General features: G+C 48.5%; 1 protein-coding gene across 1 annotated transcript in view; it reads right to left on the bottom strand.

Moving 5' to 3' along the window:
• Positions 1-11,144, bottom strand: part of ARHGAP21 (Rho GTPase activating protein 21) — a 117,449-nt gene extending 106,305 nt beyond the window's left edge. Inside the window, exon 1 of the mRNA XM_075271680.1 lies at positions 10,894-11,144. Coding sequence (XP_075127781.1) covers positions 10,894-10,980 — 87 coding nt within the window. The 5' untranslated portion in view covers positions 10,981-11,144. The remainder of the gene's footprint in view (positions 1-10,893) is intronic.
• Positions 11,145-12,659: the final 1,515 nt, after the last annotated feature.

Genomic DNA, 12,659 nt, shown 5'->3' with positions numbered 1-12,659 from the left:
TTTAGCCCACATCTGGTGCTACATTCCCTCCGTTCTATGCCACATTGCGCCAACGTGAACGGAGTGGACCGGGCAAAGGAACCAACGGCAATTTTCTAGGATGGGTTAGGGCTAGCTCACACGGGGGCAAGAGGGGGGTGGATTTTGTCCGGAATCCACCTCAAAATCCGCCCCCTCACAATAGAGGTCTATGTAGATGTGATCTTTTTTTCCCGTTAGTGGTTTGTTCCCACTAGCCAAAAAAAAGAAGCGAGCTGCCCTTTCTTCAGGCGGAAGCTGCGGCAGAAATCGCTGCGGCGTGTCCGCTTCAAGACAATCCCTCCGGACTAGGCCCATTCATTTGGGCCTACTCCGGAGCGGGAAGCCGCGAGTGGCGGAAGCCGTGACAGTCGCAGCTAGCCGCGGCAGGCATATTTTGGTCCCGATTCTAATGCACATCCCGCGTCAAAATCAGGACTAAAATACGCGGTCCTTATATAGGAAACCTACACCAATTCCTATCCCCATTCTGAACCATGGGCATACAATTTATTTAAGAGGCCGGATCTTCTTGACAAGTCTTGCTTCCTTTAATAAGACTGGTGTAAGAAATGCCAGTCTTAATAAATTTGCCCCGATATGTATAATTTAATACAAGAACACGAAAACCTTCTGAGGAACCCACAAAGTGCCACCAGAGCTTCTCCCAGACTGCAAAAGACGCATGGAGCAATTTCTCAATCCATTAGGATCCCTATTCTCAAGATGGGTTGGGGTCCCAGCAGTCAGACCACCCCCAGATCATGACGTTATCCCCTTTCCTATAAGCAGGGGTTCCGTTCTATGTCCCCACATTAATGGCTTTGGGGGTCATGGAAATAAATGGGACTGCCATCAGGTATCACAGATCTATAAGAAATCAAGCTCTTGTCTATAGGGCCTTCCACGGAAGCATTGTATCACAACCTGATAATAAATTAAGGTATTGGGTCACCCCCTCATGTGAGAAAGAATCAAAGCAAATAAAAGTCTGTGCAAAATACAGAGAGTCATGAAAGTAAGGAAGTCCACTAAAGGGGAAGAAGAAAGGACTTGTTTTTCCAAAGCTAAACTTTCCCACCGTGACCTATAGGAGATCAGCGCTACCTCCGGACAACGTATGCAGTCAGTATGGAAAATATTAAGTGCGTCCGGAGCACAGACGCCACCACTTGTTGAAAGTTTAGGGTTTTTTTCGCTTCCAGAGACATTTTTTCCCCAAGCATTTTACAAACACGTTTCCACTTCTGAGCGATTCCGAGGAGTCTCTAGAAACATCAGACCTGGAATGTCCTCCATACTTGGTAAACAGAGACGATATACAGCCGCACATTTGTCTAAACATTCCCAGCAGGTAGCCCCCAGAACAATGGGGTGTGAGGGTAGAAGGAGCCTCTGTCTATATCTCACATCCAGCCAGGGCTCTGTATTGTTTGCTTAGACAGATCAGCACTGTCTGCCCCGCGGAAAGTGAAATCTATACAACCCCCATCATATACTAAGACCTTATAGTGGTATCTGGTAGGAAAATACCGCAATGCAATAAACATAGATGGCCGGCAACATTGTGCAAAGTGGAAAGAGATGATTCTGAGGTCTTACAGACAGGTCGTCTCTATGAGATCGGCGGGGGTCCCACACCTCTACCTATCTGAAGCAGCCAAATATCCGATGCCTACTCACAGATCAGTCCCATTCAAATGAATGAGACTGAACAAATATGCCACGATACAAAGAATACAGCGACAACTGTGTCCAGGACCTCCAGGACTGTGTCATAGGCTACCCAGGCAGACAACAGTGCCTGCACGTCTATATGGCAATGCCCGTATCATTGCACTGGCCACACATTCGGGAAGTCGTGTCAACCACATAGCAGGGACTATGAGATAGCAACAAGGCTGGATCAATCTATCTATATACATATACAAACATCTATATATATATATATATATATATATATATATATATATATATATATATATACATACACACACATACACATCTATCTATATACATATACACACAGCACAGCCATATATTGATCTCTATGAAGCAGCTGCGTATATATAGAGGTCATATATACATACAGGCAGCCATATACACATGTAGAGGAATGAATGCAGCTCAAGGTATCAATGAAAACTTGCAACAGTGATAAATGGAGTCCCTACGTTCACATGCGCGCTGGTCCTCCGAAAATGAGTAGAGGAAAAGATCCTGCAAGTTGGACGTTTTCCTCCACTGGTTTGAGGTTAAAAATACAACGGACACCCCTCTTCTAGCAGCCCACCTCTGCATTGCTTGGGTCCCCTGATGGACCAGAACAACAGACAGGCGACGCTAGTGTGAACCTCACCAACAAATGTATAACGTCTGGCAATATAGAAAAGCAGGGCACCTACCTCTACCCATCTCCTCCATGGTGAGCTCTCTGCTGGCTACTAGTCACATTCTAGGCAGTTTTGCAGAGTTTACCCTGGAATCTGATCCGGCCCCTATCACTGTATTCTATGGTTTCTCTGCTCCTTATCAGATTTGTCAATAAGTGAAGGTTAACACTTGAGATCTGACTGTTTGTTGTTCTCCCCCCAGCCCTAGTTAATATCACAACCGAAAGATGACCGGTCACCTCCCCCACACCCCTTTTACTATAGAATTGTATTCCCCATCATAGAACATTTTCGCCTCTACATTGTTTCGGTCTGCGGCCGTAAGAGTTATAATGGAAACCCCAACGCAGGTGTAATCCTATTAGAAATTCCATCGCAGAGTTCGATGGAAATTGGTGGAGGACATTGTTTTTCACCACTTTCAGTTTAGAAACTATGGACACCCAATGGACCCCATTACAGTCAATGGGGTCTGCCGGGGTCTACATGTATCCGCTGTTTCACCAGTCCACCTGTCCATTGTTCAGATCCCTTGACAGACCCACTCAAGAAACTGAGAGCCCACCCAGATGATCTGTGAGGGTCCGGGATGTCAGGCCCCGCCAATTACATATCTCTGAACTGTCCATAGGACATATAATCCTAGGAAAACTCCTTTAATATCAAGTATTATCAGATGTCAGCCATGTTTGCTAGAACAGAAACTAGAGGAAATATTCTACTATACAAAAGGGGTAATAGCGATCACATAACAGCGGCCACATGACTGTCGCCAAATGACTACAACTCCCACCGTCACCCCGGATCTGATGGGATGACTTACACAGGTTAGGGTTTCCCTTCCCCAGAAAGCAGCAGGAGGACATTTCAGGAACCGCCGCAGTTTCCAGTAGCCGTAGCCCCGCAGGGAATGGCCTCTCCCCGCCACATGGAGAGCGATCAGACACAACAATAACCCAGATCTGTTTCACTAACCTCCACCCTCGGCTGACCTCGCACCCGCGAGTCGCACATCTGCCAGATCACCGCTGGATAAGGCGTCACACCCTTTATGGGTCAGTAAAATAATAAGCAGTAGACTGTCAGCACATTCATATCGCCTCAGCGAGAGTGCCCGACACCCCGGGGCAAGCGGCGATAGATCCCAAAGCAGAAGATGGCACTATAGTCCTGAAGACGTAACATGGCAATGCTGTACGACTAAGCCATGTTGGGCCACAACCCCTGAGGATGCTGTAAGGGTAACCGCATGGGGTTCACAAAATCTTATAGAGCTGCGATCTCAAAACAGCGCCACCCTTTTCTGTAGATTATGACTGGTATTGCAGAGTAACTCTATGGAAATGAACAGTGCTGAGGATTCTATCATTAAAATCGTATTTTTTCTGCCTACCACGTCGGAATAGCCTTAAGACTAGCCTTCTTTTCCTACCTTTAGATGTCTTCTCTGCGCCGCCGTTCGGTTTGAAACCCGGGTTTTCGTCTGTATGCAAATGAGTTCTCTCGCAGCACTGAGGGCGTCCCCAATGCTGCGAGAGAACTCTCCAGCGCCGCCTCCATTCTCTTCAGGAACGCCTCTCTTTGCGTTTTCTTCCGGAGCTGGGTTCAAACTTCGAGGCCTTGGGCAAAGCAGACAACGCATGCCCGCCGGCCACAAGAAAATGGCCGCTTACTTGCTAAGTGTAAGCGGCCATTTTCTTGCGGCCGACGGGCATGTGCAGTTTGAACCCAGTGTCGGAAGACGACTCGAAGCGAAGATGAAGGCGGAGCTTCAGATTTCTCTCGTAGTATTGGGGATGCGCCAGTGCTATTTGAGGGCTGAGGACCGCCCCCAGTGCTGCAAGAGAACTTATTTGCATACTAACGTAAACCAGAGTTTCCACCGAACGGCGGCACGGAGAAGACATCTAAAGGTAGAAGAGAAGGTAGGAGCCTTTCTTAAGGCTATTCCGACATGGTATGGAGAAAAAAAATACTATTTTAATGATAGGATCGATCCCTTTAACTGTACATCAGATACACTTGAACCCTACAAATTGTACAGTGCTGCGGAATATGTTGGCGCTATATAAATAAAATTTATTATTATTATAGTATACGCAAAGCTAAATAACCCAGACTTGTGTCAGATACGTGTAGCAAAGTATCAGACCTGTGTAGCTTCTGCTGAAGGATTTAGGTCACAGAGCATTGTTTGGATTAGATACAACCGTATCTAACTCCTCAGCAAGGGTCAGCTCAGCAACTTTTGCCACTCCAGCTGCTGTGAAACCACATCTCCCAGCATGCTCCACTCCCTTCCAAGAACAGCAGAGCAAGTATGCATGCTGGGAGTTGTAGTGCTGAAGGTTACCTACCCCTGGTATACAAGACTTTTTTGGCCAGCCTGCACCTGCCAGAGTACAGGCCTCCATAAACACCCAGGCCCGATATTTGCGGGCGCACGTGAAATCCTTTTACTACGACCTGCCATGTACAGCCGAGCACGCAGCCAGTCAATGGGCACTCGGTACTTTATAGTAAACTGGGAAAGGTCCCAAACCAAATCCTCCATTGTGCGCGCCACTTCCTCCTCTGGATTTGGCAGCGGCCTTGCTCCGGGTGTTCTTACAAATGAATTGGAAACGTGAAAAAGTGTGTGAGCCGAGGAGGAGCTGACCGCCGGCGACTATCTGGAAATAGGAATTGTTATCTGACTCAGCCTATTCCTACCTCCAGCCGCCGACAACCTTTGGACGCTCCCTAGTCAGCCATTCGTGTGAACCTCTCCCTCCGCGCGGGGCAGACAAGGAAAGTTCATTCGCTTTCCATCAGGCGTTCACGCGGAGGGCGAGAGGGAGGGGAGGCGACCCCCAGAGACCACTAGAAACGTCTCCAAATTCATTTAATCTCTTAGGGCTTATTCACACCTCGGTAATGGGATTCAGGTTGGGATGTCTATTTAATACCAGAACCCTATAATCTCACCAGTCAGGTGAGGACATGGATTTAGGTTTGTTTTTTGAGGAAAAAAAAAAAAAAACAGCACCACCCCTCTCCAAAGGTTGTGTCTGGTACTGCACTCAAATAGGACTAAGCTGCAATACCCAGCACAACCATTGCATAGGAGTGGCGCTGCGGTTCACACTTCCGTTATTTAATGACTGTTGCTCTCATCCTGCACAAGAGCACCAAACATAGGCGCCCCTTTTATGTTTAACATCCACCCCTGATGTACTCACATTCTGGTTAACCCCTTCACCATCTGCCTGCCCTCCTACTATACATATGCTGAGGCTAGGGTTGGCCGCAGCAGTCACCTGAGCCTCTAGACTTCTAGCCAAGGGATAAGGGGACACATCATCCAAATATAGGCAACTTTATCCTAGAAAACCCCTCTAAATTCAATACGGTGCGCGAATTTCTATACAAAATGTCAGCAGCATGTGGATAACATCTGTAGTCTCATCCACCTGCTGGGCGCTGTATTCTTCATTTTCCACGCTTTTCTCCAAAAACAGCACCACCTCTGTCCATTGGCTGCATCTGGTATTACAGTTTGGCTTCAAGGAAGAAAGGTACTGAGCTGCAATACCATACACAACCTCTGGACAGGAGTGGCACTGTTAAGCAGCCACATTTTCCTGATCCTAGTCCTTGAACCCTGTAAGCAATGAACTTAAAGTGACCAGGACTTGGCTGCAATACCAGACACAGCCTATGGACAAGAGTGGCGCTATTTCTGGGGAGCCTATTATATTCTGGCCTGGCACTGACATAGTGTGACTGGAGATCACTGGTGACTTAGTCTATGCATTCCTATGAATAATCTTAAGATTTTGGCGCTCCTCATAGCGTCCTAATTGCGGTGTGTGTTATATACGCCAAGACGACACACCCAAAGCTGGAAAGAATGGAAAGGGAAAAGAAAAAAAAAAATAAAATCCCAGGCTACGTTATATTCCTGTATTGACCTGGGATCTTTCCTCGGCAGGTCTCGGCCCGAGCGGCAGGAAGGGAAGCCGTGAGCTTGCCGGTTTTTCTTAATGAAAGAAAATCTTCTCCTTAAAGTGGCGGCAACGTTACAGAAGGGAGTTCACCAGAAATGCGAGGCAGATTATTATGTCAGGCGTAAAGCATTTAACCTGCTTCATTCCCCAGTGCAACGCTGCCGCCCGAGGCGATTGTGATCACCAATGATCTGCTGCAGAGGAGGGTGATAAGAGGGCGGATCGGGGCCAAGCAAGTGACAGCGGCGCTGCAGGCCCTCACCGCCTGCTGGAAGATGCGCAGCTGCCGTGGTGAGTGAAAGGTGTGTAAATTCACTGGTGTCTCCAGAAGACAAGTCCGCACAGATCTGTCCTGACAGCCGTCAGCGCACATCCTCGTAGCCAGAACCGCAGCACGTGAAGGGGACATGCACTCGTAGGAATACAGCCCTCTATATGAGATCCTATAAGGACAGACGGATGCCATAGTGCAGATCCGAAGGGCTGCAGGATTCTGATACCAGGGCCGACCTTATGGGTTCTTGTAAGGGGACCACACACCGTGACCTACCCTGTCAAGCAAGGAGGAGACGTCTACAACCAAGACAACCTAATCCTTACCCAACCACTGTCATTTTGGTGGTCCAAGCTCATGCATCCCCCCTCTCCCCCGTGTAGGGTAAGACCCGCCATGGCAGAAATATTTCCTATTGTAATAAAAGGATCAGGCCCATAGATCGGGTATGCTGCTTTTTTCCCCCCTATCTTTGTAGAACACGGGGAGAACATACAAACTCCTTGCAGACGTTCCTGGTGGGATTTGATCCTAGGACTCCAGCGCTGCAAGGCTACAGTGCTAACCACTGAGCCACCGTGTTGCCCCATGATGCTTTTTTTAATCCACTAGCGTTGCATCTCCATCATTCGGTTCCGTCAGGGGCACGGGCCGCTAAGACAGCGATTACATATGGCGTGAATGTGGGGTGCCCCGGTCCTCCGTGCAGGACTCTTTCCTCCACCAATTATCAGAGGACCCGCACAGAGTCTCCAGATTTCTCCTGAATTTTGCAATGAAAAGCAGAAGAAATTTTTGCGGCATTGATGCATTCCTAACATGGCTATAACTGCGCTGTCTGAACACACCCTAAGCCCGGAACCGTTCATGAGGGTTTTGTGGCAAACAAATCTGCTGGAGGAGGAGGAGAGAAAGTCGGCCATGCAGGAATTTGTGCCAGTCCAAAAAGAAAAGAAAAAAGCAGATTTGTGGCGGAGAGGCTGCAAACGGACACCTGCGGATTGCTTGAAGTGAATGGGTTTTTAAACGGACCATTTGCAAACCGTTCCCAATCGGTTTTTCTGCAGTCGCGGCAAATTCACGACAGACGGACAGCAGGTGCAAGTGTGAACAAAGCATAGGGCAGTTATAGCCAATGCAATTCAATGGTTTCTACGCTTTTATTATTTTTGTTGTCCTGCAACTACAATGGAACTGCAGAAATAACACCAATGTGAACAAAGTCCACTGCCGACCCAAAAAACTGCAACAAAAACTGTGCGTGTGATTCCAGCCTTGGTGTCATGGCCGTGCTGGATGTGATCGGCTGCTTGTGCACCATGCGAGTATTACCCAGCACACCTTAGAGTCAGGGTGGTGCCGCCATCTACAACGTGACACCTTGATTCAGTGCCCAGAAGGGTTCAGGTCACTCAGAGTTTCTTACAAGGCTCCTCACAGTTCCTGCTATACTCAGAGGGAGAGCGCTGGCGAGAACAACATGAAGCACAATGTAACATATGGCAGGAGCGGAGATACTATGTAACAGCACAACAGCTGGCAGCACAGCCCAAGTAACAACCTGTCCTCACAAGATCCTACAGTCACAGCTCCTTAATCCCCCAAGGAGACCAACCCTAGGAGGAGAACCCCAAGGAAGGAGGCACCATGGTAACAAGTGTCATCAGAAGGCTGCAAAATACTAAAGAGCCACGTTATAAGAGAACAAACACCAGCTGCAAGAGGTTCTGCAGCAGATACAGCTCCAGCTGAGGAATGGAGAGAAAAGTAAGCACAACCCCAAGAGGTTCTGCAGCAGATACACCTCCAGCTGAGGAATGGAGAGAAAAGTAAGCACAACCCCAAGAGGTTCTGCAGCAGATACACCTCCAGCTGAAGAATGGAGAGAAAGTAAACAACTCAAAGAGGTTCTGCAGCAGAAACCTACACCTTCAGCTGATGAATGGAGAGAAAAGTAAAAAGTAAACACAACCCCAAGAGGTTCTGCAGCAGAAACCTACACCTCCAGCTGATGAATAAACAGACAGAAGACATAAAAATAGACAGAGAACCAAACATCACCTCCAAGAGGTTCTGCAGCAGATAGGCAGCTGGTAGATAGATGACAAATAAAAGAACAGACAGAAGACTGGAATGAGAAGCAAAGCACCTCCAAGAGGTTCTGCAGCAGATCGCTACATCTCCAGCTGATGAATGGACAGGGAAGTAAAAAAAAACAAAAAAACAAGAGGTTCTGCAGCAGAAACATACACCTCTATCTAACACAGAGGAGCAAATATCCTCCAAGAGGTTCTGCAGCAGAAACATACACCTCTATCTAACACAGAGGAGCAAATATCCTCCAAGAGGTTCTGCAGCAGATCGCTGCATCTCCAGCTAATGAATGGACAGGGAAGTAAAAAACCCCAAGAGGTTCTGCAGCAGAAACATACACCTCTAGCTAATGCAGAGAAGCAAATATCCTCCAAGAGGTTCTGCAGCAGATCTCTATATCTCCAACGGATTTTCACCTTCCTTAAAGGGATCCTCCAGTAATGCAACTCATGTCTTAAGACAGTCAGATCTTCCCAGGACTGTCCATTCATATAGAAGAGCGACTACATAACTGGAGGAGGGGGTGACCACAGACCCCTTTAAGACAATGGCTACAGACACATGATGGAAACAATGTTTCCCAGCATTAAACGGCATCTTCGTGGGCACGTTGCGATACAATTGCAAGAACTCCAAACCGGATTGGTCACAGGTCACACACACAACAATGTCACAGACAGGTCACCGAGCGCTGCCAATAGATTTGTCATTTTTCTTTACATTGTGTTTTTATACATTTTTTTCCCAGAGATTTCCATACAAAACACGACAAGGTGAAGAGTGCGGTTATGGATTTTATACAACCAAAACACCTCGGAACAAGGCGCGGACACACAGCGCACGACGTATCGTAGCGACACAGTCAGGCATCGTAAGATAGAACATCATCACATGTAACGTTGCGCCTAGTCATGGTAAATTTGGGTCGGAACACGCAGGGCACTGATATTCCAGCAGGTTCGGGTCAGGTAAGACCAACATTGTTACATTTACTATGGCCTTAACCTTAAAGGGGATGTAAACTAAGTGCAGAGCTGCAATACCGGACGAAACCTACAGACAACAGAGGCGCTGTTTATCGCCCACATTCTATTTAAAGGGATCAGTCAAGACTAGAAAAGAGGTCTGTTTTTCCTACAAACAGCACCACACCTGTCAATAGGCTGCGCCTGGTATTGCAGGTCAGTTTAAGGGATAAGCAGCAGTACCAGAGACAGACGATGGACTGGGGTGTCACATTTTTGGGGGAATGAAAACAGTAGAGCCCTGATCAACTTACTGAGCAATAACGGACATCACCTAAGGAGCGGTGTGGCGCTGTTTGTTCTATTCTATTTAAAGGGATTGTGGATGTTTTTCCTAGTAACAGCGCCACACCTGTGCATAGGATGTGCCTGGTACTGCAGTTGACTAAGTCATTGGGGATAAGTAGACATGCCAGACACTGACTAAGATGGGGCTGTTTTTGGGAATAACAACAACCCTATTCTAGACTGAATGATGCAAACAATCCCTTTAATAAATATGGCAACCGAACCACCACAAATGGACCCAGAATCAGGACCGGACGACCCCAAAATACCATTACCCTATAACAGACCCAGACCGGTCATATGAAACACTTTCCACCCGCAACCAATCCAAACTGGTTTAGTGACATCATCACCTCCACCGCCATGACATCACTAAGCCAAAACAAGTGCCAGGCGAGTCAGAGGGATTCCATTCCCCATCTGCCCCCTATAGAGGGGGGCACAAACAACGCAACGGCCTCATTATCTAATTTATTAACCCTAAAAACACAATGAGGCTTAAAGCGGACTGAAGCAATGATGGTTCCCCCCCCCCCCCCCTACAAGAGGTTCTGCAGCAGTAGGTGGTATTACATCAGGCCAGGCATGGCTGGGCACACTTGTCTGAATGCACTGGCTGCCCAGGAATAAAAAGAGAATTAAAGGGGAGGGGCCACAACTTTCCTGGGGGGGGGGGGGGGTACAGACAATGTGGGCTACTCTGGCTCCTGGCAGGGAGGCCACACTGGGGATCAGCATGGCATTGTGTACATCGCAGGACTACAACTCCCAGCATGCCCCACAGGTGGCCTAGACAGCCCGCGGGCTCTCACCTCGTCAGCGCCCGGAGCAGTGTGCGCCTGCTGCTGCTGCTTGCTCTCGCCGTCTCCCTCAGGTGGAGCTGTCCGGCGGCTCGCCATGATTCCCCGTGCGAATTACAAAGGAGAAGCGAAGGAGTCCACATTGGAGGGAAGGAAGGAGAGCGCTGACATGGAGGGAAGCGGAGCGGTCACCGGGACACGGCGCTGGGGAGGAGCCGGGGTAGCTGGCGGAGAAGAGCGGACATCGTGTCAGCCGCTGCCCGTGTACAAGACAGTGTGTGAGTGAGAAGCGCTCGGAGAACGGCAGGGGGGCGGAGCCGCAGACAACTAACCAATCCGTGTCACCTGCCCCGCCCACTGGATTAACCTCTGCAGTGACAGGAGTCCGCTTGATCGCGCCTTCATAAGTGGACGCGTCTGTGGTGGACACGGGTAACCAAGGGGTTAACAAAGAAAGGGGCGGGGTCAATGACGTCAACCACCTGAATACTTAAAAAGTGGGTCGGGGGCTGTGAGGGCGGTCAGGGTCGTGGCTATAGAAGGGGTCGGATGCCATAGTATTGGCTTGTAGGCGCTGCTTAGTAGTCTGGCCTGTCTACTCTCTGAGTACAGGTGTCTATGGAGCAGCCCTTGAAGGGAGGCGGGATATTACCTGTAGTCACTCCTTTTATGCGCCAGACCTCGCTTTCGGTTCTAAAACTGTGTAAGGAAGAGCTCTGCTTGCTGTCAGTGACTGGATCGTACCATAACTCAATAGATTCCAGTCCAATCGGCGTCTTGTCGCTGCGCCAAAGTCAGAACTTGAGATTTAACCCCTCCCCAGCCATGTTTTGATTCCAAAATCCGTTCGCAGAGTCATATAAGAGCTCACGCTTGCTGAGACATGTTGTACGTCGCAACGATAGCATTTAATATACTAGACGATCTAGTGGGAAGCTGGTAAAAGATCCAAAATGGGGTGGAATTGGCGAAAAACTGCGTTTACGCAACTTTCTTACGGGCTTCGTTTTTACGGCGTTCGTTGTGCGACCAGAATGACATGTCCCCCTGTATTCTATGGGTCAGTACAATGACGGCAATCCCCGTAGCCTCCCGGCCGCCATGGCAGTGGATCGCCGATCTTGTTACGGGGCTGACAGTCCACCCCAAAATGGCATCTCGATCGTGTTTGATGATTTCAGAGGGATAGTGTCCGTGATCAGTATAATACAGAGAAGACCCAGCAGCTAGGGTGGCCGCCATGTTTAAATAAAAGAGGTTAAGGCAATGTTCCTGTTCCAACTCTTTGTAACCAATAAATGCTATATATTCTATATTACTCACCTGTTTGGCCAGGGATCCATAAGAGGGTCTTCATAGACTGCATCACCTCCATAGACTATAATGGGAGCTCCCGAATTTTGGTGCCGTTTGTCAAATAACCTAGAACACCCCCACGTGTTACACGTATGACTAGTACTGCACTGTTGGTAGCGATAAGTTGCCACATTTTGCTTCTACATCCCAGTAGTGGTAGAAACAAAAACCTTTCGCCTATACACATCCGCCACCTCCATGTGCAGCCAAGTGATCCGAATTGCTGCATTTTCTGTAGGTGACCGAATCCCCCCCCCTTCCCCAGTCTTGTCCTATCTGATAATAACTGCGCCCATAGAGGATGCCCCGTCATGTCCTCATGTGATGTGTCTGGGACCCCTGCTGTGCTGGACCCCTCTCTGCTTCAGCTGGGAGTGGAAGCAGGTGCATGGCAGGGATGGAGATAGGCGTCTCCCCTAATG

This window comes from Leptodactylus fuscus, chromosome 4 (assembly GCF_031893055.1).
Source record: "Leptodactylus fuscus isolate aLepFus1 chromosome 4, aLepFus1.hap2, whole genome shotgun sequence".
Lineage (NCBI taxonomy): Eukaryota > Metazoa > Chordata > Amphibia > Anura > Leptodactylidae > Leptodactylus > Leptodactylus fuscus.
This window is presented reverse-complemented; position numbering and strand designations above follow the sequence as displayed.